General features: G+C 50.5%; 2 protein-coding genes across 3 annotated transcripts; both read right to left on the reverse strand.

The window, feature by feature from the left end:
* Positions 1–283: 283 nt before the first annotated feature.
* Positions 284–2,712, reverse strand: ift46 (intraflagellar transport 46 homolog (Chlamydomonas)). The gene is made up of 5 exons (XM_026323572.1): positions 2,268–2,712; positions 1,803–2,101; positions 1,511–1,604; positions 1,100–1,231; positions 284–893 (listed from the first exon to the last, which is right to left on the reverse strand). Exons 1-5 carry the CDS (start codon positions 2,394–2,396, stop codon positions 534–536), a joined length of 1,014 nt encoding a protein of 337 aa, XP_026179357.1. The 5' UTR covers positions 2,397–2,712; the 3' UTR covers positions 284–533.
* Positions 2,713–5,194: 2,482 nt separating this feature from the next.
* Positions 5,195–25,033, reverse strand: camta2 (calmodulin binding transcription activator 2). 2 transcript variants are annotated; one of them, XM_026321748.1, is made up of 25 exons: positions 24,998–25,033; positions 23,832–23,923; positions 23,056–23,159; positions 22,600–22,667; positions 22,382–22,517; positions 22,178–22,249; positions 21,760–21,907; positions 21,553–21,681; positions 21,264–21,471; positions 20,189–21,179; positions 19,400–20,053; positions 18,709–18,835; positions 18,137–18,271; positions 14,136–14,296; positions 11,384–11,580; positions 11,108–11,186; positions 10,706–10,988; positions 10,392–10,625; positions 10,116–10,312; positions 9,355–9,536; positions 9,044–9,248; positions 8,569–8,640; positions 7,775–7,968; positions 7,400–7,474; positions 5,195–7,297 (listed from the first exon to the last, which is right to left on the reverse strand). In XM_026321748.1, exons 2-25 carry the CDS (start codon positions 23,863–23,865, stop codon positions 7,243–7,245), a joined length of 4,740 nt encoding a protein of 1,579 aa, XP_026177533.1. In that variant the 5' UTR covers positions 23,866–23,923; positions 24,998–25,033; the 3' UTR covers positions 5,195–7,242. The 2 variants fall into 2 exon arrangements, with proteins under 2 accessions (XP_026177533.1, XP_026177543.1); XM_026321758.1 differs by lacking the exons at positions 23,056–23,159; positions 24,998–25,033.

The following is a 25,033-nucleotide window of genomic DNA, read 5'->3' on the forward strand; positions in this document are numbered from 1 at the left end:
TCTGCGGCAACTTTTACCTGTGGAACCTGTCATTGCTCACACCTGCATGGAACTGACGCCATATTTCCTTAGTTACTCTGGGAACAGAAGAGAACGGAGGGGAACCCTTCATCTAACTGTGCTCTAAAATATAATGTTCTGTTCACGCTCAGCAAAGTCAGTCAGACACTTCGGGTTGACACCTGGACCGTCTGGTTTTATGGATCCTTGTAGGACGAGTGTGTGTGTGAGAGAGAACCAACACAGCCGCAGTGTAAGAACCAAAGCTGCTTCAGTTTTCTTGTTTATCCAGACACTGACACGTCTGTAGTCTCTTTATTTCAGAGTGTCATGGTACAAAGCTCAGGAAACACTGGGACAGTAGCTGATGCCTTATTTTACACTTATACAGAACAAACACAAGCAGGTGAATCTAAACAAAGCACAGCCTGGAACCGACCAGGTGGTCTGGAGCAGGATCTCTCTGATCGAACATCTGTCTCAACATCTGTGGTGTGGTCAAACACAGCCAGTCTGTGGTTTCTGCTGGGAGCTCAGGGCTGGGCTCTGCGAGTGAAGTGCTGCGAGTCTCTGAACTCCAGGTAGAGGCTGAACAGCAGGTGCAGCGACTGGATCCTGCTGCCGTAGACGGGGATGTCCAGCAGGCTGCAGATGATGTCCGCGTACTGCGGCAGGCTGCAGTGCAGGCGGGCGGGCGGCAGCTGCAGGCGGCCCAGCAGCTCCTCCAGCTCGGCCGGCCACTCCTGCATGAGGCTGTCGATGTCGGGCATCGGACGGGCGTAGTGAACGCTGGCCGGAGGTTTGGAGCGGTGCAGGGCGCCGATGCTCTCCACCCAGCTGTCCACCACCCGGGGGTTGGACTGAGGACTGGCCACGCTCGTCACCTTCGTGAGCTGGAGAGAGAGGGAGGACAAAGGCTGAGGAGTTTCTCACGGTTCAGTTTTCAGATTTTATTGGCACTTTCCTGGGGGAGCTGGTGTTGCAGTATTTCCTGACATGTTTGCGTGTTCACTCAGCCACAAACACCGTTTGTTTAGCAGCACGTCATATTCATTAAGGGTGTGTGTGACACAGGTGTGGGTGACACAGGTGCACGTACCTCGGCAGCCCCGTGCTGTTTGGTCTCCTCCGATAGCCAAAGCGACAACACCGTGGGGTCCGACTGTTTCACGCTGGGTTCATCCAGGAGCAGTAGACCCAGACCGTCTGGTTTACCATCCGGCCTCGGTACCTGAATGCCACACAGGCCACAGTAAGGTCAAAGGTCATTAAACTGGACCTCGGAAGTGGAACATGTGACGGGGCTTGTTGTGCTGATGGATTTGTGCTGTGAAAATGTTCATTACAGTAAACAGAACATGAAACCTGGAGGAGGTTTGGGTTCAAACAGCAGAAATTCAAGCTGAACCTGTTTCTTGCTGCCACTCAGGTAAACACGGACTCTGGCTGCTCAGGGGCCAAAGTGAACACTTGTGTACTACTTCCTGTTAATGCAGTAGAGTGTTTGTACCTTGAGGAAGGCGTCGATGTCGCCCACAGCTGGGATGAAGTCTGGGATGAAGGGCTTCAGGCTGTGCTCCAGCTCGATGTTCTGAGGAGTGTACCTGAGAACACAACACAGGTGACGTTCCAGAAGATCCTCCATCATCAAACCTCATTTCATCAGGATCGTGGACCAAAGTCCACATGTGAAGGCCCCTTTGCTACGGTCTGGCATTTTAGAGACTAAATAATTAACAGAAACCATAAGACGCTGCAGCCGACATGTACGAAGCAGGTGGTTCTGACTTTAAGGTCCTCACCGGGTGATGTACTGGAACATCTCTTTGATGTCGGTGCTGACGGGCAGGTTGGCGTAGTCGGCGGGGTCGTACGACCCTTCCAGAACTGGTCCGGACTCATCGTCGTCATCTGTATCGTCCTCATCAGAGTCTTCGTCGTCATCATCCTCCTCCTCCTCGTCGTCTTCGTCCGGACTGAACCCAGGCTTCCTGCTGATTGGCTCCTTGGTCCTCTGAGGCTTGTGGTCCTCATCTAACTCGTCGCTGCTGCTGTTGGCCGACATCAGGCCACGAGCCACCTGGCTCCTCCTGGACCCTGGCTGAAAGGACAGAGACCTGAGAGGTAATTCCCCTGACAACAAAGTCCTCTGGGTGTTTATGTTACACACCAGATTCCTTTAGCTTTACTGGTGATCAGTACACATGACAAACTGGGGTTTCTGTCTCACGCCAGTAAAACCAGTGGCTGGGCCCGCTGGCAGTTACCTGGGGCTGGCTGTGCGGGGTCGGGGTGTAGATGCTCGCCACCTCCTCCGAGTCGATCACGTCCAGGCTCTCGTCGTACGGCTGGTTCTTCAACAGGGTGGGGTCCTTGCCCGGGTCAGTCCGCTCCATAAGACGCTGACGGATTACCGGGGGACGCAGGATCGGTCATCTATCTGCCGCTTTCACCGACAGTGTTTATCCCGTTTCCAGGCGTCAGGCCCAGTTAGCAGTTAGCCACCTAGCAACAAAGAGCTAACAGCAAAGCAACCACCGGAAGGGTGGAAACGGTCCCTGAGCCGAACCCGGACCCTGAACACACGGAGTCTGCCCTGTAAACGATCTAAAATAAAGTCTGTATTGGTCTGAGATCAGTTTAAACGCGTTTATCCGCATCAACACGGAGCCGCTAACGTTACCGGACCGACTGAGTGGAATGTACCGTGTCCTAGCAACGGCCGTGCAATGCACCATGGGTATTGTAGTACGAGTTCAGTGACGAGTCCTTCTCTAGTTCAACTTTTTTTATACGAGTTTGTAATAAAATATAATGAAATATTTAAGTGTCCACTTGTATGAAAATGTGTTTCACTGTGGACCCAGTGAGTTAGAGAGTCCTGGGTCTACAGACTGGATCAGTCTGCCCCTGAATAAGTTCCCAGTCATGAATCCCAAACTCCAGATTCTGCACTCAGTGAAGGAATAAATCAGATGTGTATTAAAATCCTGTGAAGGCGTCACGATGTGGACTGTGAGACCAACATTCACATCATATCTGCCTCTGCACAACGTCTGGACCAGATGTGAGTCCAGACCAACCCCCAGCAGGTGGCGCTGGAGCTCTGTCTTTCTACCCAGATGGGCCTGAACATGTTTATTATTGAGGCACCAGAGCAGCTACATCATGTCTCACCCGTTGTAATAATTAAAGTTCAGATCCTGTGATTTGTTCTTACTTCACTTAGAAGAAGAGGAAGAAGCAGGGAACCATGTTCATTTATACAGATTTATTGAACCCACCATAATAAAAGTCTTAAGTTTCCTCCAAAATAAAAGTACATGAAAACAACCGAGTTCAGCTGCTTGGACACAGGCCAGGAATCAGAGGGTCAGTCACACTGACACCACTGCACTGTTTTTAAAAAACAAACCCAATCACAACAAAATGAACAAATCAAACATGGAGAACACGTTACTACAAATGATAAAACAGAGTGTTGTACAAAGAATGCTCCATCCTTTTAGAGTAAAATGATATAATGAATATATTCAATTATCAATATGACGTAGAACATAATTTCCCATGGGTCAAAGTGTTGACTTCAGGTCAGTTGCTCTGTTTTCCAAACAGTTCAAAACACCAATGTACACCACCAATGTACTGAATATATAGAACTACAGCAAAAAGCAAATCCTCATCCCATTTTTGACTGAATCATTATCAAACTTCAGTTGGTTGATTCTCAAACTAATCAGCAATAATGACATCAAGATCATAAACATGAACCTTTGCTATAAACTCCACATAAACAGCCTTGAAGAGACAAAGGCCAGAACTGAAGAAAAACCTTGTGTTACCAGGAAAGGACCATCTGAGCACACACTAACAGGCAAAAAGAAACACCACAGGAGAAATGTGGTCAAAGCACCTTTCATGGTCCATATTGTAATGTCTTCATTGGAGGACTGATGCCCTGTTGGACTTTTCATGTTTCAAACCACTTCATGTAGACCAGGTCTCCTTACCTTATCCACCAGACTGTTTCCATCTCAGATTCCTTTGGTGGGTCATTTGGTTTGGTTTTGGGAAAAGCAGCTGTTTTCGTACAGATAGTACCACTGCTATAGTCATTCTTTAGGATCATCCAGGAAAAAGAGTGGGTGTAGCTGTTGTGTAGCATTTTGTGTGTGCCAGTAGTGGTTTCCAACAGCAGCCATGGAGGAGTCTCTGCAGCTCAAAGTGGGAACCAGTGGCTGCCAGAGCCAAGAGGTGGCGTTCTTTAGCACAGAGAGAGTGGGACAAAGAAAGACCAACAACCAGGGTTAACATGGCTTTGGCTTTTTCACATGGAGAGTAGCAGCCAAAGGACTCACATTGGATCCACATGGGGCCTTCTTCCGTTGGATGTGTTAGCATCTAAGCTAACCTGTTGGTTCTGGTAGCATTAGCCACCTAGCATGGTCCTGATTGGACCTTTGGACTGAATGGATCTGATGTGTATTTGGGAGGAAGTGAAGCTTTGGGTAACGTTAGTGCTTTGGGTCACATTAGCAGGAACCAGAGTGTCTACTGGACTGACACATTTACTCCTCAGTCAGCTAACGCTAGCTTTGGACTGGACACTTTGTCCCAGCCTGACATTGGTAACCCACACCTTCCTGGTTGCTGTTGCTAAGGAACGAAAACCATAATAATAGTAAATAAAAATCTGCAATAAAAAATAACCGTGATATTTAAGACGGACCAAACACTTCCGGTCACAGTGTTACATCTCCAAACCCCAGACTCAGAGCATAGCACTAAGACATAAAACATTCCTATTCTCCACAAGGTCTGGAGGCAAACTGTGGACCTGAGCCTGGATCCAAGCTCTGGTACACGTGTGGCGTAATGAACTTCAATAATACAGTCAACCATTTCATTAGGTCTCTCTGTGGTGGTTTCCTGTCTTATGTCTCTAGTGGTTTCTGCTTTCTGTGCTGGTTTGTGGTCTCTGTGTATGCAGGTTTTGTGTCTGTGCTGGTTTGTGGTCTCTGTGTATGCTGGTTTTGTGTCTGTGCTGGTTTGTGGTCTCTGTGTATGCTGGTTTTGTGGTCTCTGTGTATGCTGGTTTTGTGGTCTCTGTGTATGCTGGTTTTGTGTCTCTGGTGGTTTCTGGTCTCTGTGTGCTGGGTTTGAGTGTCTGTGGTGGAAACAGGACCAAGACCAGTAGCAAACAGCTGATTTATTCGTCCGACTTGTAGAATAACATGAACAATCTGATGTTAAAGGTTTTGAAATGCAGACAGTTAAATACAAACTCATGCAAAGCTTCACTGCAACAGCTGCAGAACAACTGCACATCTTCTCAGTTCAGGTCAGACTGAAGTCAGACAAGTCGTGACAAACAAAGCTCATGCTCGGAGCGACGCAGCATCGCTCGGTCTAGAGAAGCACGTTATAAAAACAGGAGGACGTGTGGGGCAGTGGTGACGGGAAACAGCAGCAGAGTTGCGGTGATTTCTGAAGCGACGTGTTGCTCCAGCCAAAGTGCTGTCGGAGCTGCTGCTGCGTCGACCGCCAGTGTTGCCTTGAACAGTTTCTGGACAGATTCAAACACAGTTTGAAGGGAACCCCTGATCTGACCTTTGACCTGTGAGGCCATCAGCACAGTCACGACGTCATTCGCCACGTGATCGGTTTCTCCTGCTCAAACGTCAAATTATTTATTAAAACAATTAAACCCGATGACACGTCAGCAGCTGATCTGACTGGGACCAGTTTGCAGTGAACCCATGGGTGTCCCTGGATCCCTGTGACGCTGAAGGAAACTTAAAAACAGCAGGATTCTCAACGAGGCTCTGCAGCCTCTGTTTGCTCTAAGTGGATTCATGGAGCTTTATTGTGGAGGGACACCAGAGATAATGAGACCCTCAGGAAGTGAAGGTCACGCTGAAACAGAAAATTCAGAGGACCAGTTTTACAACCAGGTACTTAGTGTTTTTACGCAGCTTAATCTCAAGTTTGACATTGAAATCTGATTCTGTTGTGTTCTGGTTTGCCTGAAAAGGCCAGAGGTCAAAGGTCAGGGGGTTCCTTAAGACTCGACCTGTGCAGCACACACACACACACACACACGCATACGCACACATACAGACACACACTCATTAACAGTTCATGCTGCAATAAATAAAAACACCCATAGCATCTATAAAGTCCCACTTTAGAATATATCTTTATATATATATATGTTTATATATGTGATTGTGTTTAAATATATTTGTAAGTAGCTTTGTTATGATCATGTACATTTTGAAGTACAATGTGTGTACTACACAGTACTTGTACTCCACATGAAGAGCTCCGTTCAGAAACGTTATGCAGAAGATTCCAATTCACTGCAGTCTGAAAATGCTTTGTACAGACGACACTCGAACACACCGTCCTGATTCTCACTTTAAAGGAAAACAGCAGAGAATTATGGGAAGGAGGAAACACATGACCTCCTGGGCTTGTCTGTCCCTGAGCTGTGCCTCCCAGGTGACCCGCTGCTCCCGAGTCCACATCTGGACATGTTCCGTCCTGAGCGGCTGCAGCCTTCTTACTCTGCTGCTTCATGGTCTGACCTGGGCTCTCAGCCGCTCGGACTTCAGTCCTTAACACCACCAGAGGACGTTCAGGTGCATTAACCCTGTTCGCCTCCGGACCATCAATGGTCAAAGAAACAAACAAACAAAAAAATAAACCATCTGTAAACAACAAAACGAGCTGAGAGCTGAAATGAAAGACCTAAATATGTTCAGAGCACGAACGAATCCAAACATGTTGACTCGTTTTAGGATAAATATGTTTTGTTAACGCTGCCCCTGTACAGGTGGCACCGCATCAAAGACTAATTGGCCGATTACAGAGCCACGTTGAGGTTCCTCAGCTGGGCCTCCTGCGAGGAGCAGCTCAGAGCAGACAGGCTACGAAGAGGCAGCACGACGTTTGGGAGCGGAGCTCTTTGTGCTGCAGACACACAGCTACATTCAACCAGAAGAGAAGACAGACGATGGGCCGACAGACGGACGGAGGACAGAGGAAGCAGAGGAGGAAGAAGGAAGCGTTGGCGTGGGCTAAGGCATCTCTCCGTCATCTTTCTCTCCATCAGTCGTTTCCTTTGTTGGGTTCCTGTAAACCTGCTGACGGATGACGTCAAATCATCTCTGTGGTCAATCCGTCTCTCCTCCGTTTTCTCCTCCAGGAGATGGAAGCAGAGATGACATGAAGAGATGTTTACGTGGTCAGTCCTCTCCTCTCCAGCTCCCTGGTCTGCTTCAGCTCTTTAATCCTAAACAAAGACACAACCAGACCAGTTAAACCTGATGTGTGAGGACCTTCCTCCATCTTTCAGTTCTCCAGAAGAAAAACGTGCAGGGCCTCAAACCTGTACCTGTGTCGGCAGCGTCGCAGAAACCTCATGATCTTCCTGGCAGCCTGGTCCTGCTTCTTCGTCAAGAACGACCCCCTGATGGACACACAACCAACACCTGCTGCTTACAACCACACACACAGGCAATAATCAATATCCCCGTCTGCTGATCACTACGTGCCCCTGTTTATGGCACTAAGCCGGTCACCAGCACCAGCCCTCCAGCTAAAGCCAGGTGTAAGGCCAAGGGTGTTACAGCAGGGGCTGATGGGAAGGTCACTGCTGCTTCAGGTAAATAACCCTGATTGATAGGTGACCCTGATCAATTAGTGACCCTGACAGGTAAATAACCCTGGTCAACAGGTGACCCTGGTCTCTGTGTGGACGAGCTCTTACTTGATCTTGGCGTTGTGGCTGGCGGCGCTGCGAGGCGCCTGCTTGAGCCGCTCGTACTCCTTGTAGCTGCGGTAGTACTGCTGGATGAGGACGGCCGCACGCCGGCTCTGCTGGAAACGCTTCTGCTCGTAGTACGACCTGAACTTGGACTGGATCAGGATGGCCGCCTGGGTCATCTTCTTGTAGAGTGCGTACTGCGGGGACAGACCACGGCGTCAGTGTTGATGTGCAGCCCGAGGGCAAACGACAGGAAGTAAGTAGTCTGCGATGAAGGAGCGATCACAGCAAGCTCCGAGATCCATTAACCACATGGCCAAAAGTCTGTGGACACCTCTGTCCAAGACGCACTGAATAGGAACAAACTCCTAAAACCAGTTTTTACCATCTGAGCTCAGTTCAGCCAAATCTTCTGGAGAGACAGCGAACGCACCACGAAGCCCGAGCAAAAAAGGTTTCCTGTGAGATGATCTGAGTAACTAACATTCAATCAGACAGTTCAGCTGTCCACATACTTCTGGCCATGCAGTGTCACTTTGATCATGTGAATGATTGACAGCTCTCAGCTCCTTCAGCATCTAATCACAGTAAAACAGGAATTCACACACACACACACACACACACACACGGGGGTGGACTGACTACACATCACTACTTCTACTGGTCAGCCATATTACCTTCAGAGCTATCCATGTTAGCTAGCCAGAGAGAGAGAGATGAAGACACAGCAGGTTAGTCCAGGGTTAGTGAAGCCTCAACACACATCAGTACAACACGACACACACATGATCACACACCTGTTTGTACTTCCTGTAGCATCTCTGTATGACGGCCGCGGCCATGTCCTGCTGCTCCTTCAGCCTCCGACCCTGCAGACAGAGCAGCGTTCAGCTTTAACGCTCATCAGTGACAGATCCTTCAGGTTTCAGTGACCCCTAAACGCCTAGACTGACCCAGTGGTAGCTCTGGAAAGTGATGAGTGTGTGGTCTGTCTGTAATCAACACACACAGCGTCCCATGACCCTCGTCTCAGCGTTTAACTGACAAGACCAGCTGGACCAAGTCTGGGGATGATGAATCTAATCTCATCTAATCCTGTTTAATGTGTGGAAATAAATGTGGGAACTGGATTCTGGAACTGAACAATGGGACTCAATCAGAATTTTAAAACAAATGGACTGAACCTGGGAACTAAACTAAACTGAACTGAAGTCCAGCTAAGGACTAAATTTCGACTCTAGGGTGTTATAAAGTGATCATGTGGTCTTGGACCTTGTATCTCCTGAAGGCGTTCTGAATGATCCTGGCGGCCTCATACAGCTCCCTCTGCTCGCCATCTGTCAGCGTCAGCAGGGCAAAGTCCCTCTCCATCTTCCCATTGGCCGAGGCGTTCAGAAACTCTGCCCATGCTGCAGATGACGGGGGGCGGAGCCTCTGGAGGGCCAGTGCACTGAGGGGGGAAGGGGGGCACATCCTTCTGCAAGTGTACACACACAGACAGAACCATGCGCACCTGTGGTCTCACCTGGTTTCTACAGTAACTTCTTATTGCAATGTGGGGCATCCTTTGGGGCGGAGCTTACCTGGGCGGGGAGTGTGTGTGGGAGTCGACCGTGTCCAGGTAAGTAGCCAGCCATGTGTCCTGTATGGCAGGGTTGTCCCGCCTCTCTCTGAGCGGTGACTCCGCCCCTCTGGAGAAGTCCTCCTGTTTGATTCGCTCTGGGGTCGCCTCGATGATTTGCTCCGCCAGTGTTGCCATGTCGACCTGTTGTGTGTGCGTGGGGAGGAAACCATAGCAACAGGAGGTCAGGATGTCCTTGGTTACTGGAGATTTGATGGATGTGTTTTTAATGTGCCTGAAAACTTTTTGTTTGATCCTTCTTGTCACAAGGACTGGGTCTAGGGACTAATGAGGACTAGGTCTGGGGACTAATGAGGACTGGGTCTAGGGACTAATGAGGACTAGGTCTGGGGACTAATGAGGACTGGTTCTGGGGACTAATGAGGACTGGGTCTAGGGACTAATGAGGACTAGGTCTGGGGACTAATGAGGACTGGGTCTAGGGACTAATGAGGACTAGGTCTGGGGACTTATTGAGGACTGGTTCTGGGGACTAATGAGGACTGGGTCTAGGGACTAATGAGGACTAGGTCTGGGGACTAATGAGGACTGGTTCTGGGGACTAATGAGGACTGGGTCTAGGGACTAATGAGGACTAGGTCTGGGGACTAATGAGGACTGGGTCTGGGGACTAATGAGGACTGGGTCTAGGGACTAATGAGGACTGAGCCTCTGCTCTAACGAGGACTGAGCCTGGGCAGTACCAAGAACTGTACTGTGTACCTGCAGCACCTCCTCCTCCAGGTACGCCTCCTCCTCGCCTTCGTTCTCGGCGTTCTCGCTGTAGCTGAGCAGCTGCTCCTCCAGCGTCGTGGCGGCGTGCGGCCGCCGCCCGCCTGCCGTGTGTGTGTGACCAGGGGAGGTGCTCTCATAGTCCATGAGGTAAAGAGGAGAGTCTCTAGAGCTACCGGGGATCAAACCTGTGAGATTGATCAGTGGCCATTAGGATGAGGAAGCAGAAACGCTAATACTGATGAACAGAAGTGTTACCTGTGTTACCTGTGCTGAAAGTGGCGTCTGGCTCCTCCCCCCACATAGACACAGGTGGAACAGAGGAGAGGGGGAGGGAGGAGGGAGAGGGAGGGGAGACAGACAACCTGGAAGAGGAGGAGGAAGGAGATGAGGGGGAGGAGGGGCATGTGTCCATGGGGGTAGGGCCACTAGAGTAGGCGGAGCTTGGCGAGGGGGAGGAGCGGTCGCTGGGGGAGGGAAGGCTGCTGGAGCAGCTCAGACCTGGACGGGGGAGAAGGAATATGGTTACAGCCAATCAAAGTGCTGGCATTTGGTCACATGATCAGCAGCAGAGGCGTTACCTGTGTCAGGGCTGGTGGACAGAGGAGACAGGGGCAGCTGTGGCTGCGGCATGACTGGAGTGTGTGTGTCTGCTGGAGGCGTGTGCACGTCTCTGGGCGCCACATGTATGTGCGTGCGCTGCGTGTGCAGCTCCTCCAGAGCCGTGGCGAGGCGGGTGTGCCCTCTGGAGCGAGCGACGGCGAGCGGCAGGCGTCCCAGCGAATCAGGAATCCCCAGAGCCAGACTGTTCCAGCTGTACAGCAGCTCTGCCGCCCTCTGGTGGCCCAGAGCACACGCCCACATCTGAACACGCACACACGGGAAACACAGGAGACGCTGCGTCTACAAACACAACCTCTGATCTCTGTATTGACTCTGTGTGTGTGTGTGTGTGTGTGTATGTGTGTGTGTGTGTGTGTTACCAGCGGGGTGCAGGAGAAGTGATCAACGTTCAGAGGATCAACTTCCTGTTCCAGGTCCAAACTGTCGCTGTTCACACTCCTACAACAACAACAACAGTGTGAGCGGCTGCAGTGGCTCAGTGTGTCCATCAGGTGTGTTCAGGTACAACTACACACTAGGACGACAAGTTCTCTGCTCCTCACACTTCAAATCAATGTTTGAGGGTCAGGGTCAGAACCAGGGTCAGGGTCAGGATCAGGTCTGTGTTCTCACAGAGATAGCAGAAACGTGTGTACCTCCAGTGGATCAGAGTGTGGATCAGGTGTGTGTATCCCTGCGCTGCGGCCAGGTGGAGCAGCGTCATCCCACGGTGACGGACGGAGTGATGAAGCCTCTCTCCTCCTCCTCCTCCTCCTCCTCCTCCTCCCCACCGTCCTCCCCTCATCATCCGCTCACACACTCCCACAATCCTCCTCTCAAACCACTGGGAGGACTGGGACACAGAGAGACAGTTAAGTAACACACCTGCAGTGACATCACGTGGAACACCTGTCAGCACAGCACCCAGAGCACCCAGAGCACCCACAGCACCCCTGCTCTGAAGCTGAATCATGGAGAGAGTGTTTTAACCTGGACCAACCCAACTGGGCTAACTGGGCTAACCTGAACTAATTAGTGGCTAACTGGTCTCAAGCCTGAAATAAATGGGTTCAACAGGGACAACGAGGCAACCTGGACTAAAGTAGCCTGGACCAGCAGAACCAGTCATGTGAGCTTGCTGGGGGTGATGATTTATCTTTTCTCTGATTAACCGACTGTTTGACTGAAGACGCAGAAATGTTTCAAACTGATCACAGCTGATCAATTTTCTGATAATTGATGAACCATCTGAAGACTCTACTGGCTCACGGTCTGCCCTGACCCCCCCACCTCCAGCTGGTAGGAAACATTGCATTCATAACTGCCCCCCCCTCCAGTTTTTCCCTGCCTGTCCCTGGCATGTGCTGCTCCCTGTGACGCAGGTGGGCGAGCGAGGCTATAAATGACCGAGGGCAGGGAGAGCGAGCAGTCAGTTCTCTGAGACCAGCTGCTGGTCCTGCCACACCAAGACCAAGGCCCCGAACAGTAAGTGCAGAGAAACAGCCTCAGGAGAATGTGGGACACAGACTTTCAGGTCTGACTGTTTTGCTGACAGAACGAACTGGCAGCTTGTAGCTGTTTGGGTCACAGGTCATGGGTCCTGATCCAGCACATGATTTCACGTCTTCCGCACAAAGGCAGACATGGTTTGTATCAGCGTGTTGTGTTACAGAGCGAGGACACAGCTGTTGCTTGTGTCCGTCTGAGGAACATCCTGAAAGAACCGTTAAAACTCATCGTCATACACTCTCACGCTTCCTGCACAAATGGCCCGTTTCTGCGTACTGAGCGGCCCGGCTGTGCACCGAGGCAGCACCCTCAGAAGAAATCAATAATCACTGGGGATCCTGCTAAGGATATCTCCTCAGTACAGATTATGACCAGTGTAACAGAGCTGTGGTCAGTGCTCAGCAGCTGATAATGTAAAATATCATAAACCAGTAAAACCAGTGTGGAGGAAAAGTCCTAACAATAACTGAAGCTGCAGCTTCATGTAAACACAGATCAAACTAAAACTCAACCTGAAGCCAAAACCAACGACGACACATTTCACATCATGAGCTGGATATATTTCACTAACGGCTCTTGGCTCGTTTGGACAGTTACTTATTGAAACGATGGCATGACGACCACCTGTTGTTCTGTTCAGGTGTGTAGAGAAGCTCTGTCAACAGCTTTAACACACACCAAGTAATTCAGTGTGTGTCCATGAGGAGCAGCAGCTGACAGCAGGTCTGGGACTAGAGCAGGTCTGAGACCACAGCCGGTCTGAAACCACAGCAGGTCTGAAACCACTGCAGGTCTGAAACCACAGCCGGTCTGGGACCACAGCAGGTCTGAAACCACAGCAGGTCTGAGACCACAGCAGGTCTGAGACCACAGCAGGTCTGAATCCACAGCACGTCTGAAACTACAGTCGGTCTGAGACCACAACAGGTCTGGGACCACAGCAGGTTTGAGACCACAGCAGGTCTGAGACCACAGCCGGTCTGAAACCACAGTCGGTCTGAGACCACAACAGGTCTGAAACCACAGTACGCCTGAAACTACAGTCGGTCTGAGACCACAACAGGTCTGGGACCACAGCAGGTCTGAGACCACAGCCGGTCTGAAACCACAGCAGGTTTGAGACCACAATAGGTCTGAGACCACATCGGGTCTGAAACCACAGCCGGTCTGAGACCACAGCCGGTCTGAAACTACAGTCGGTCTGACACCACAGCAGGTCTGACACCACAGCAGGTCTGACACCACAGCAGGTCTTCAGCTCTAATTGTTTTGCTTTAGTCACTTCCTTCTCTGTCTGTCTCAGTCACACTGAGTCTATTTTAGCTCCAGGACCTGATCTGCCAAAGTCCCCATGACATCAGAGGTAAAGGCAGCTCAGTTCAGCAGAGGTCACGCTGCAGAGATGTTTTAAAGGGATTTTCCATTCAGGTTAGTTTGTTCTCCCTAACCTGTTTACCAGCTCAACCAACGTCTCCAATCACCTTTACGCAACCGGCCTGAACGCCTGCTGTCTGTGCAGCTCATGTTTCACTGCCACACTCGCATTTACAGTGTGTCCAGTTAGACACAGGAAAACCTGTTCGGCTCATCTGCCATCACGTTCGTACACTGGCTGGACTATGAAATGTCAGAGGATAGTAAAAAATAATAATCACAGTTTCTCCATGTTTGACCAACCGTCCTAACCCGAAAAGACTCAGGACATCCAGCACAGGAACACAGAGAACGCTCCGACCCTCAGTAGTCGTCTTACTTCTCTTTGGGGTCAGTTTTCTGTCTGAACCCTGAGCAGCAGCAAACCAAACCAAAGACTTTCAGTCTGGCCTAAAGCTGTGCGGACATTTTTGACCCGTCCTACTCTCTCTGATGTCGACTCCACTGCTCGAGCAGCGTCCTCACCTGTTCGTGGTCCTCAGGTAGAGGTGGTGGAGGGGGCGTGGCCAGCTGGTTGCCATGCTGCTGCTGCTGCTGGTGCTGGTTGTGGTCGCGGGCGGCCATCTCCACCATCCTGCGCTCCATCTGCTCCAGCCGCTCCAGGATGGACATCCTGAACTGGTTATCTGCAGACAGAAAACACAGTGAGACCTTGTGTGTCTGCGTCGTGGATTCATTTCAGATGAAAAACAGAGGGAGACAGATGGAACGACGTTCTGCCATAAATTAGAGTCACCACCTGTTTTTCTGGACAAACCAGCTCCAGATGTTGACATTATTCGTATATATTCATGAATTTATGTCTTCACTTCTGCTACATGTGGAAGGAAGCTCAGTCATCCTACATTTCCCACGCTGCACCAGACCGTATGGAAAACAGCAGTCTGGTGACATCATCCGTGACATAATACTCTCCATCTGCCGCAGCTTTAAACGCAGGAGGACGAAGGTCAACCATCAGTAACCTGAACTGGGACAAACATGAAATCTTCAACCAATCAGCTGCAAGTCAGACACCCAAAAATCTATCTGATTGGCCGTGAGGGAAACTCCACAAGGTCAGTGTGTCGACAGCTCTAAGCAGGAGGCCCATGGAAACTGGCTTCCTAAATAACTGTTTTAAGAGAGGCTCTTTAACACACCCTGTGTCAAATGGAAACTATCTCGACTGACTTCAATCGCCCTGCCGCCTGGCACCGCCGCACTGTGAGGGGATAAAGCAGACTCCTAATATAGCCCCAAACACCGTGACCTGGACACACAGGGGATCCCTGCTCTCCAACAGAGCTGCAACACCTCCTTCACTACTCGTCCGCCTGTTTCTCTGGAGGCATGGATTGCTTCCCCTGGTCTGTACAGGTACCTTTCCCAAGTGCATGTCGGCACATTCATATTCCATGTTTGTCTGAGAAACAGAGCAAAGCAACAAAAAATAACATCAGACCATCAGGGAAAATGAATTTTTACGTGTGTTACTGGTGTGACAACCTTCTGCAGCGATGTCAGCACTGTGTATACAGGTACTGTGTATACAGCTGTATACAGCTGTGTACCTGTACACACAGCGCTGTGTACCTGTATACACAGTAACCTGTAACTCTGTGTACCTGTATACACAACTCTGTGTACCTGTATACACAGTAACCTGTAACTCTGTGTACCTGTATACACAGCACTGTGTATCTGTATACACAGCTCTGTGTACCTGTATACACAGCTCTGTGTACCTGTATACACAGCTCTGTGTACCTGTATACACAGTAACCTGTAACTCTGTGTACCTGTACACACAACTCTGTGTACCTGTATACACAGTAACCTGTAACTCTGTGTACCTGTACACACAACTCTGTGTACCTGTATACACAGTAACCTGTAACTCTGTGTACCTGTATACACAGCTCTGTGTAGCGACGCAGTCAGAAAAATTAAGACGTGACCAAACAACAGAAACATCAACTTGGGGTGACGACCTAAATCACGCAGCTGCAGCCACAGACTCTTGTTCTTTCACTTCCTCAACCTCACCATCGATTTTTCAGCTGTAGGTCGTTGCTGTGGTTACGGAGCGGCTGTGTAACCATGACAACCACTACAGAACTACACACACACACGCACACAGAGCTGGTCCTACCGACACCATCCTGCTGCTGCTGCTTCTCATCCCCCTGTCGTTCGTCCATCTTCTGTTTCTATCCAAAAACCATCCTCCTCTCTCTCTCAGTCTGTCTGTGTGTCTCTCGCCCAGTGTCAGAGAGGGTGAGCACAGGTGAGGAGCATTCTGGGTACGTTATGGCACCACAGGATATGTTAACACACACTCGATCTTAAAATGTGCAGTGACGACGAACTGATGAGAGATTTAACACACACACACTAAATAAAGTCTCACACAGACTGAGCGAGCGTGCGAGGATCAGACCAACTTAAAGCCAGAGAGAGAGAGAGAGAGAGAGAGAGAGAGAGAGAGAGAGAGAGAGTGTGGTCGGTTGTCCTGTCTGGACGTCCAAACACAGCACCAAGGCATGGTGGGAAATCCACAGTGAAGGAAGGAGGGGTGTGACTGATGGTGTGTCTCAACTGACTGTGTGACATTCCTGGATCTGATCCCTCCTGCCCCCCCCAGCAGAGTCCAGAGGGAGTGGAAGGGCAGGCAGACAGAAGAGTGAACTAAACAAAGAAAAAGATCTAATGCACCAATAACATGAAGAAGAGAAGTAAGGTGTGAAAGAAGAAGATGGCAGCTTCTCAGGGGTTTTCCCCAGTAACCCCATGGACATACAGACAACTGTCCCTGGATCACTGTGATACTGAAGGAAACAGCAGGATTCTGAATCAGGTTCTGCAGCCTCTGTTTCCTATGATTTCTAAGTGGAGGTTTATTGTGAAGGGACACTGAAGCTCACATTAAAGCATAAACCTGCTGATTCTGTGTGTTACTGAGTCCAAATCCCACACAGAGCCAGACCACTGCCCTGGCTCACATGGTTCTTCCTAACCAACAATGGGAGGCCCGTCTTTTTCCAAAAACCAGCTCCAGAGGATGAGATGGGCCGTCACCGTTTACAGTCTCTGTTTCCAGTGCAGCTTCTCTCTGCTCACAGCAGCGACTGGAGCAGCAGCACTAAACCCAGCAGCTGCTATCCCACAGGACAATACAACAACAAACCCTCCAGAGGGTTTTCATCAGAACCGCTCTTCACACAACAACCTCCGCGCTGACGAAACAGGACCCCACGTGTGTTTCTGAAACCACACTAATTATCCCTGTAGCATTTCATTATATTCACACTTTCAAAAACGTCTCCCTTTACATGTTTCCAGCTGTTTTCCAGCTGTGCTCTCCCTCACGGTGGTTCACAGTTTACTCATTGGGAGCTTGTTTAACATGTTTGATAAGAACCAGGTATAACAGTCAGTCAATCGGTAATCAGTATTTCAGATCTTCTGCTGCAGGCTGGTCAACATTATTTAGCCTAGATTCATTATGTTAGTTTTAATTCAACAGCAGCTGACCCCAGGTCAGAAAAGGTGCATGATACCAGTAAAGACTTGATGCTGGATTCACATTCAGTCAAGAGCTGCAGAACCACAGGCCTGTGTGTGTGTGTGTGTGTGTGTGTGAAGCTCCAGCAGCTTCAGTCAGTCAGAAATAGCAGTGAGTCCTGATGACTGTGTGTGTTTGCAGGCGATGACAGTGGAAAACAGCTCCCCACCATCAATCACTGACGGACAGACGCACAGAGATGAAGGGATAAAGTGGATTCCTGAGAGGAGAGCGCAGAGGACAGGCAGCCTGCCAGCACACGCCACCTGTCCGTCTCTGTCCCCACCTGGTGGTGGCGCTGCTGCTCGATCAAATGCTGCCTTCATCCCCGAACCACAACGTAAACACATCCACAAGTTTCCACCATGCTGCAAAGGTCTGAACGTGAACAGACACTGGGATGTTGTTATTCTTTGTGTAACTACAATCTGAACCACAATCATGTGCTAAGGGTTGAAACTACTGTTCCCATAATGCCTTGGGAGGTTCAAGGAGTTAACTACGAGTTACAGCATGAGCCTGTATAAACTGCACTTGTTGTGTCAGTAGCAGAACTGACTGTTCGGATGTACAGACATCTGTCCCTGAATCACAGGAATCTGAATGAGGTTCTGCAGCCTCTGTTTGCTCTAAGTGGATTTATGGAGCTTTATTGTGGAGGGACACCAGAGATAATGAGATCCTCAGGAAACGAAGGTCACACCGAATCACATGTGTTTCATGTCTGTGTGTTCATTTCTCACTGAAGTAGGACTCTGAGGAGGAGAATTCTCCACCCAAGCCGTCACTGCAGTTTTTATCCACCCGACAGAAGGAGACAGGGATTTTGCTGCTGCTCTGTCACTTGTGGATCACTTGGCTGCTGGTTTATTGTGATGTCTGTGCAGGGGGTGGTGTGACGTGTGAAGCTGTATCTCACCGTCCAGTGAAAGCCAGTCGAGCTGAGAGCTGGGCAGGGAGCTGGCATTCCTCGCTCGGTACTCGAACAGAACAGAAGAAGAAACTGAACCTCCGGACTCCAGAACCTGCAGACACACCAGGCCAGCCTCGTGGGCTGTGTACGGGGGACACAAAACCCACCAGGTCAGTGATTATTCAAAGTGAATACAGAGTCAAACATTTGTCATCCCAGCAGTGTTTCAGCTACAGAGAGCTAAACCATAACTCAGCTGAGCTAAGACTGATCTGTATCTGCAGCTACACCAGACTCCTGCTCCGACCAAACTTCTGTAAAACAGAAGGAGACCTGGAGCTTTCACAGCGTGTAGCTGCTGCGGCTTTGACCCTGTGCACAGTGTTACATGATTCAGTGTCACGTCTAAAACAGGTAACGGCGGGTGAATGAGAACCCTGGATCTGTTGGAATCATGAGAGACTGTTCACAATGTTCAGTCTCATTTCTGCTGTCATGAAACATCACCTTAGGATGAATAACTGTGCAAACCAAATGTGGAACTAATGGATGACCCAGAATAGAGTGTGAGTGTTTACCAGGACAGTAGCAGCGCAGCACTCCAGGCTGGATCAGCGAGGCAGGGACGGTACTCTGGTCAAAAACACACGAGTATCGACCCGACGGTTCACTCCACGGTCCCGTTATCAGCACCTTCACGCCTCCCTGAACACACACACGCCCAGAATCAGAGCAGCAACAAGCTACGGGCCGAACAATCACACACCAGTAACAAACTAAGAGACATTCTAAACCAGGACAGCTGAGTCCTGTCAGTTTAACAGCAAACAGACTGTGCTGCCCTCTGCTGGACAGGAAGTTGTGCAGCAGTGCAGTCAAAGCACATTCATGTCCTCTGACAACTGATCGCAGTTATCAGGCAGAAATACAAACATCAACTGGTTCCAGTTTTTCCAGCTGCTGGTTTTATTTCTCACATTTCACATTAAACTGCTCATAAATAAAAATAAGACTTTGCTTAATAAACTGTAAATAGAATGACTGAAGCTACAACTAATGATTATGTTCATAATTGATTTTGTTGATTAGTCGATGAATCATTTGATCTGTAAAATATATATATATATATTTTAAATCACTAAAGTTTGAGGCAAACACCAAATATTTGACATTTTCACTGAAAATCTAATCAATGACCTGGTCTATTGATCGATTACATTGACTGACTAATGTTTGCAGCTCTGGAACTGATCAGTAGTGATTGATTACCTCGGGGTAGGACCACTCTGGGGAGAAGTCCGTGATGGAAGCGAGGCGGGTGGAGGAGGAGGAGGCCAGTGGGTGAGGGAAGGGGAGGAAGGAAGAGGAGGGGGAGGGCTGGGGTGGAACCATGTATCGGACCCCTGCTGGGAACACAGGCGGGTTTGGTGTGGCGGCAGGGTGAGCACTGGCCTCCTCGGTGATGAGGTCAGAAATGAGGTCAGGAAACTGGCTGTCGAAAGAGATATCAAGCTCCTCCCCTGCACGCTCACTGGGCTCCGCCTCCTCTTCCTCCAGGTGTGTGTCCATGCAGGTGTCCTCTGAGTCATAGCCCCGCCTACTCTCCTCCTTCACCTGGATCGGCGGTGTTGTCAGGGGAGTGGTAGCCATGACAACAGCAGCAGGGGTGGATGTTGCATTAGGTTTAGCAAACAATGACATCTGTTGCAGCAGGGACTGATGGGATATTTGAGTTGGGGGCAGAGCTTCAGGTGCAGACAGGTAGGACTGTTCCAGGACCAGTGACTGCTGTCTGTCGGTCTGTCGCTGCTTCTGATTGGCCGGCTGAGTGGGCGCTGAATCTTTGCAAACCAGGAGCAGTGCAGAGCCACTTCCTGTTCCTGTCTGTTGCTGTGGCGACGGGCTGGAGGAGGTGTGGTTTGTCTAAATGACAAGATAAAATGAAAATGAGACCTGTGGCGGATGGATACAACTGAAGAAAGTGGTGCGACACTGTGCGATTAATAATATCAAATAATCAGCTTCACCCAAACGTGATCAGTCTCTTTAAAGCCTCACCTGCAGCAGAGCCAGCTTGGTGGGAGGAGCACTGCCTTCATCATCATCATCATCATCACCTCCTCCTCTCCCATCTTTCACATGCTCATCGTTTCTCCTTGCCCCCTCCTCCCCCCTCCCTCCTTGTGACTCCCCCAGGGCTCCCAGCTCCAGGCACAGGGGGAGGAGGGGCGGGGCCACAGAGGAGGTGAGAGACAGGGAGAGGGAGGGGGGGAGAGAGGACAAAGGAGGCGTGGAGGAGAGAGGGGGGGCCGAGTCTCTCCTTTCTGCTTCAGACGAGGAGAGAGAGGAGAGCGAGGAGGGAGGGGAGACAGAGGAGGGAGGGGTGGAGGTGGGGGAGAGAGAGAGAGCGAGAGAGGGAGGAGAGAGAGGGGAGGAGGAGCAGACGACAGGGGAAGGGTTGGATGACGAGGAGGAGGAAGGAGGACCGCCATACGTCTGGCCTTGTTTGGGGGAGTTGAGGAAGGAGTCAGGGTCAAACGCTGGGGGAAGAGATGGGGCAGGTGGTGGAGGTGAGGGAGAGGAGGCAGGAGAGGGAGGGGAGGTTGCAGCAGGAGGAGGGGGGGAGCAGAGGGATGTGGAGGAGGCGCTGGAGGAGGAGGGGGTGAGGAGCAGGCCTCCAATGACAGGGGAGGGGAGGAGGGTGAGGGAGAGAGTGGCCACCCCTGGTGCCTGGACAGGTGGAGGGGGGAGCGAGGGAGGGCCCGGCGAGGTGGAGGAGGGAGGGGAGGGGGAAGTGGAGGAGAGCAGCAGCTGGCCAGAGCAAGTGAGGGATAGGCTCCTGCCCGGCCCCGCCTCCTCTCCTGTGGCCCCGCCTCCTCCTCCACCCTGCCCTCTTCCTCCACCCGCGATGGTCGTCGCCATGACAATCACGGCGTTCTGGGGCAGCGCCACCGTCGTCAGGTTGCCATGGTGGTTGCCATAGAAGCCGTTGGCCGGGTTACTCACAGCAATAGCGGCTCTGTGAGGCTGGGGGGGAGACGAAGCTGAGCTGTAAACGTAGAGCAGAGTGAACTGGGTGAACTGGGTGAACTGGTCCACACAAACAGATGTTAGCGGCCTGAGTTTGACTCACCTGGTGGGGCAGGGAGATGACACGGGGCTGCTCTGGGCCTGCAGGTGAGGCAGTTTGGCTTCTTCCCCTCCTCCTCCCCCTGCCACCTCCCCCACGTCCGAGGACAGTGACGAGGGGGAGGGCCTGCAGGAGGAAGGGGGCAGTTTGGGGGAGATGATGCGGTGTTTGGTGCTGTTACAGCGGTGAGGAATGTTCACTCCTGAAGACACTGCAGACACAGACACAGGCGTTAGCTCCGCTCAGTGATGTCACGCCGATGTCACGGTGATGTCACAGCGGCAAGCGTTACCCTGGGCGGTGTTGCAGAGGCAGGTGTGTGTGCGCGGCTGTGGTTTGGTTCTCTGTCGGTCCAGAATGTGCTGAACCAACTCCTCAATGCTGAAATCCCCTGAACCCAGCGAACACTTCATGCTGTGGACTGAGGCAGACACACGTTAACACACGACAGACGACACCAACAAACACATCCACCAAATTGACTGTGTGTCCTTCATACACATGGGCTTCAGCTGGTTCAGCAGGTCGTCTCGGCTCCACCTCACATTGTCGTGGCGGTCAGCCACAGCACACAGCAGTGGACTGCATTTCCCAGAATCCTCCAGGGACGGCACGTTCAGGTAGTGGACCAGCACGATGTCTGGGTTCTGTCACACACACACACACACAGACACACAGATCAATTCTCATTGGCCGGTTCTCTCTCCCTCCTCGAAGAGCGACTGCAGCTTCAGACCAAAAGCAGTTTGAGGTTACAGGAAGGATTACTGGTTAAGGAGGGCACAGTGTCAGGGAGGGACCTCACAAGGTCAGAAAGAAGCTACACAGCCCCAGGTGACACTAAAGGAAAAACACACATTAGATCTCAGTCAGCTGGTGGATCGTGTGTGTGAGCGGTGCACAGGTGTGGTGTGTACCTGCAGCAGCCAGTAGCATCGCCTGTGGAATGTTGGCACAATGGAGGAATGGACGTAGCAGCCGTACAGGCACTGAAACAACACAAGGCCGTTAGCATGGATCAGCTGGGCATCAGTAAGAGTCAACCTCCTGGCAGACTGTGACAACACACTGTGATGTCGTGTGTGTGTGTGTGTGTGTGTGTGTCCTCAGGTGCAGCTGACCTCCATGCCCTGAACCTTCAGCTTCATGTGGTCCTCTCTCGTCGTTTTCCCATCTTTCCTTTTCTTCCAGCAGTATCCGTCCTTCCTGTACTTCACCTTCTTCCTGTTGTACAGGATGATGCTGCCGTTCTTCGGCCTGAGACACAAACAAGCAGCAGAGTGAGGGGGGGGGGCACTGCTCTGAGTCTCCAGATGTTCTGCTGGGAGTCACTGTGTACCTGGTTTTCAGGGTGCAGGAGAGCCACTCATCATGTCTGTCGAACGATATCAGGTAAGAAGCGATCTCCTGCAGAAACAAAGAGAAGCCTTTTACTTTTAGATCTGCTCTCCACAAACACACCTGAGCTCCACAGAGTGTGGACATGAGCTGTGAGTCATTTACATCCTCCATTAATCTGCTGACTCCTCTCTGCCTGCATGGGTCAGATGTCTGACTGTGTCCAACAATAATCCAAATCCAATCCAATCCAGGAAGCATCAGCTGTTTATTACACTTATTGTTCCATGTGTTTGTTACACCTACGTTTTTACATTTCACTTTAAAACTGCCTGAAATAGTGCACTGATTATCATAATGCAGCTGTGTGTGTCTGGCCCTGCAGTGCTATCTGCTGTTTTATGGTTTAACTCTGGATCCTGTGTTTCAGCTCGTTTCAGTTCGCTGTCGTACGAACCTCGTTTGTGTTCCATCGCAGCCGCTCGTTAGGCAGAGTGGTCGAGCGAGGGAGACACTCCAACAGCTTGTTAGGAACAAACACCTTCCTCTGCCCTTTGTTCTCTGCACACAGACACAGCTCAGGCTCAGGTTCTGATGAACAACTCACTGAGAACACCTGTCATCATGAATGCTCCGTCTACTTTAGGAGAAGTTTTGTTTCTCCTGTTTGACACTTCATATTTACTTTGTTTATAGATGAAGCTAAAAACTTTTGAGGGCACTGTGATGGTTTCCCTGTGAACTACCTCCTGTACCTTGAACTGGATGAACCAGCTCTGATTACACTACTGTAAAGCTGTAACACCAGTCGTAAAACTGTAAACAGTGACGGCCGTTCTCAGAGACTGGACCTGGTTTTTGGAAACAGACCAGGCCTCCCATTGTTGGTGAGGAAGAACCATGTGAGCCAGGTCAGCAGTGTGGCTCTCTGCTGGGTTTTTAATAGTTTTTGGACAAACAATGGAGGTCTACGGCTCAGACCCATAATCTGAACCAGGTTCTGGATTCTGTTCTCTGGATGGGATTTGAACTCACTAACCCATACAGAATCCTCCATTAAAACAGACGTTCATGATACCACAGGTGTCAGTGAAGCCAGGTCACCCAGAGAGCCAGGCTCAGGTGAAGGTCCTGGCACAGACATGTGGGGTGGTTACTATAGCAACAGGGCCAGAGCCATCTATCAGTAGCTGCAAATGTCTTCATGATATCAGCCTGGTGGTTGGGACTCACCTGTCTCCGTGGAAACCATCTCCTTGTTGCTCATGGTGACGTGTCCATGCAGGATGAGTCTCACAAAACGCACGGCCGCCCGCACAGCACAGCTACACACACACACACACACACACACACACACAAAAACCCCACAGCTAGTTAATAGTCTGATCCACAGGAAGCAACAAGGTGCACAGGACACCAGCATCACTCACACACCTGAAATCCAAGCTGGTTCCCTCAATAGCTCCCTGTTGCCTAGCAACAGCAGAATTTGCACCCACTCTAAATGGAGGGTGACAGTGTTTGTTCAGACTGATGCTGAGTCCATGTGTGGACTCACAGAACACGCTTGGCTTTTACAACCTGCACCACTATTGTTACTGTGTGTGTACGTGTGTCAGCCAGACGTGCACAAACACACACACACAGTATCTCAAGCTGCAGCCAATCCTCACGGTGTATAATAATAAATGACTGTGTTTGTAAAGACATTTGAGGATGTGTCCAAACATCTGGTCCAGTCCAGACCCACAGACCAGCTCAGTTTGCTGTCGAATATAAAACCCAGAGAAACGAGTTAAAATGATTTATTTGATTAGCTACAAGTTCAGTTTGTTTTAAGCAAACTCGTGTTCGCAGCGTTAATAAATGATCATTCCCAGTCTCTGCAGACACAGGATCCACCCACACAAACACACTCATGTCCCGGAGGCCTTGCTCAGACCACGGACTCGAGTGGCAGCTGTGGCCGTCTCCTGGAGCCCCTCCCTCGGTCGCAGAGGACCAACCGCTCTCTGCCCGCTTCAGCTAACGACAGGACGGTTGTCCGTTTGGCATCATTACATAACCTGACAACGAATCAGCAGCTTCCACCCCGACACTAACTTCATCAGCCCTCACACTTTTATAGGAAACCAGCTGAATAAGTAACATTTATTCATGAATGTGGGATTTAGCAGCGTTAGCGCTTTAGCTGCGCGGCTAGCCGGCTAGGCTAAGCTCCCTGTGATTAAACACCCCCGAGAGCCGGGCTGCACATCCGGGTTAAATCGTGCTAGACTGGGCCAATCGCAGGCACTCATCTCCGGGTATATCACGTAAAATAACCCGGTATAGGGAAGAGCGGACAGAAGCGAAAAGGAGACATTCAGGGGTAAAACAGCCCGTTAAAGCTCATTTACCTTCCGCCTTCAGCACAGCCGCCATCTTCTCTTACT

This window comes from Mastacembelus armatus, chromosome 18 (assembly GCF_900324485.2).
Source record: "Mastacembelus armatus chromosome 18, fMasArm1.2, whole genome shotgun sequence".
Lineage (NCBI taxonomy): Eukaryota > Metazoa > Chordata > Actinopteri > Synbranchiformes > Mastacembelidae > Mastacembelus > Mastacembelus armatus.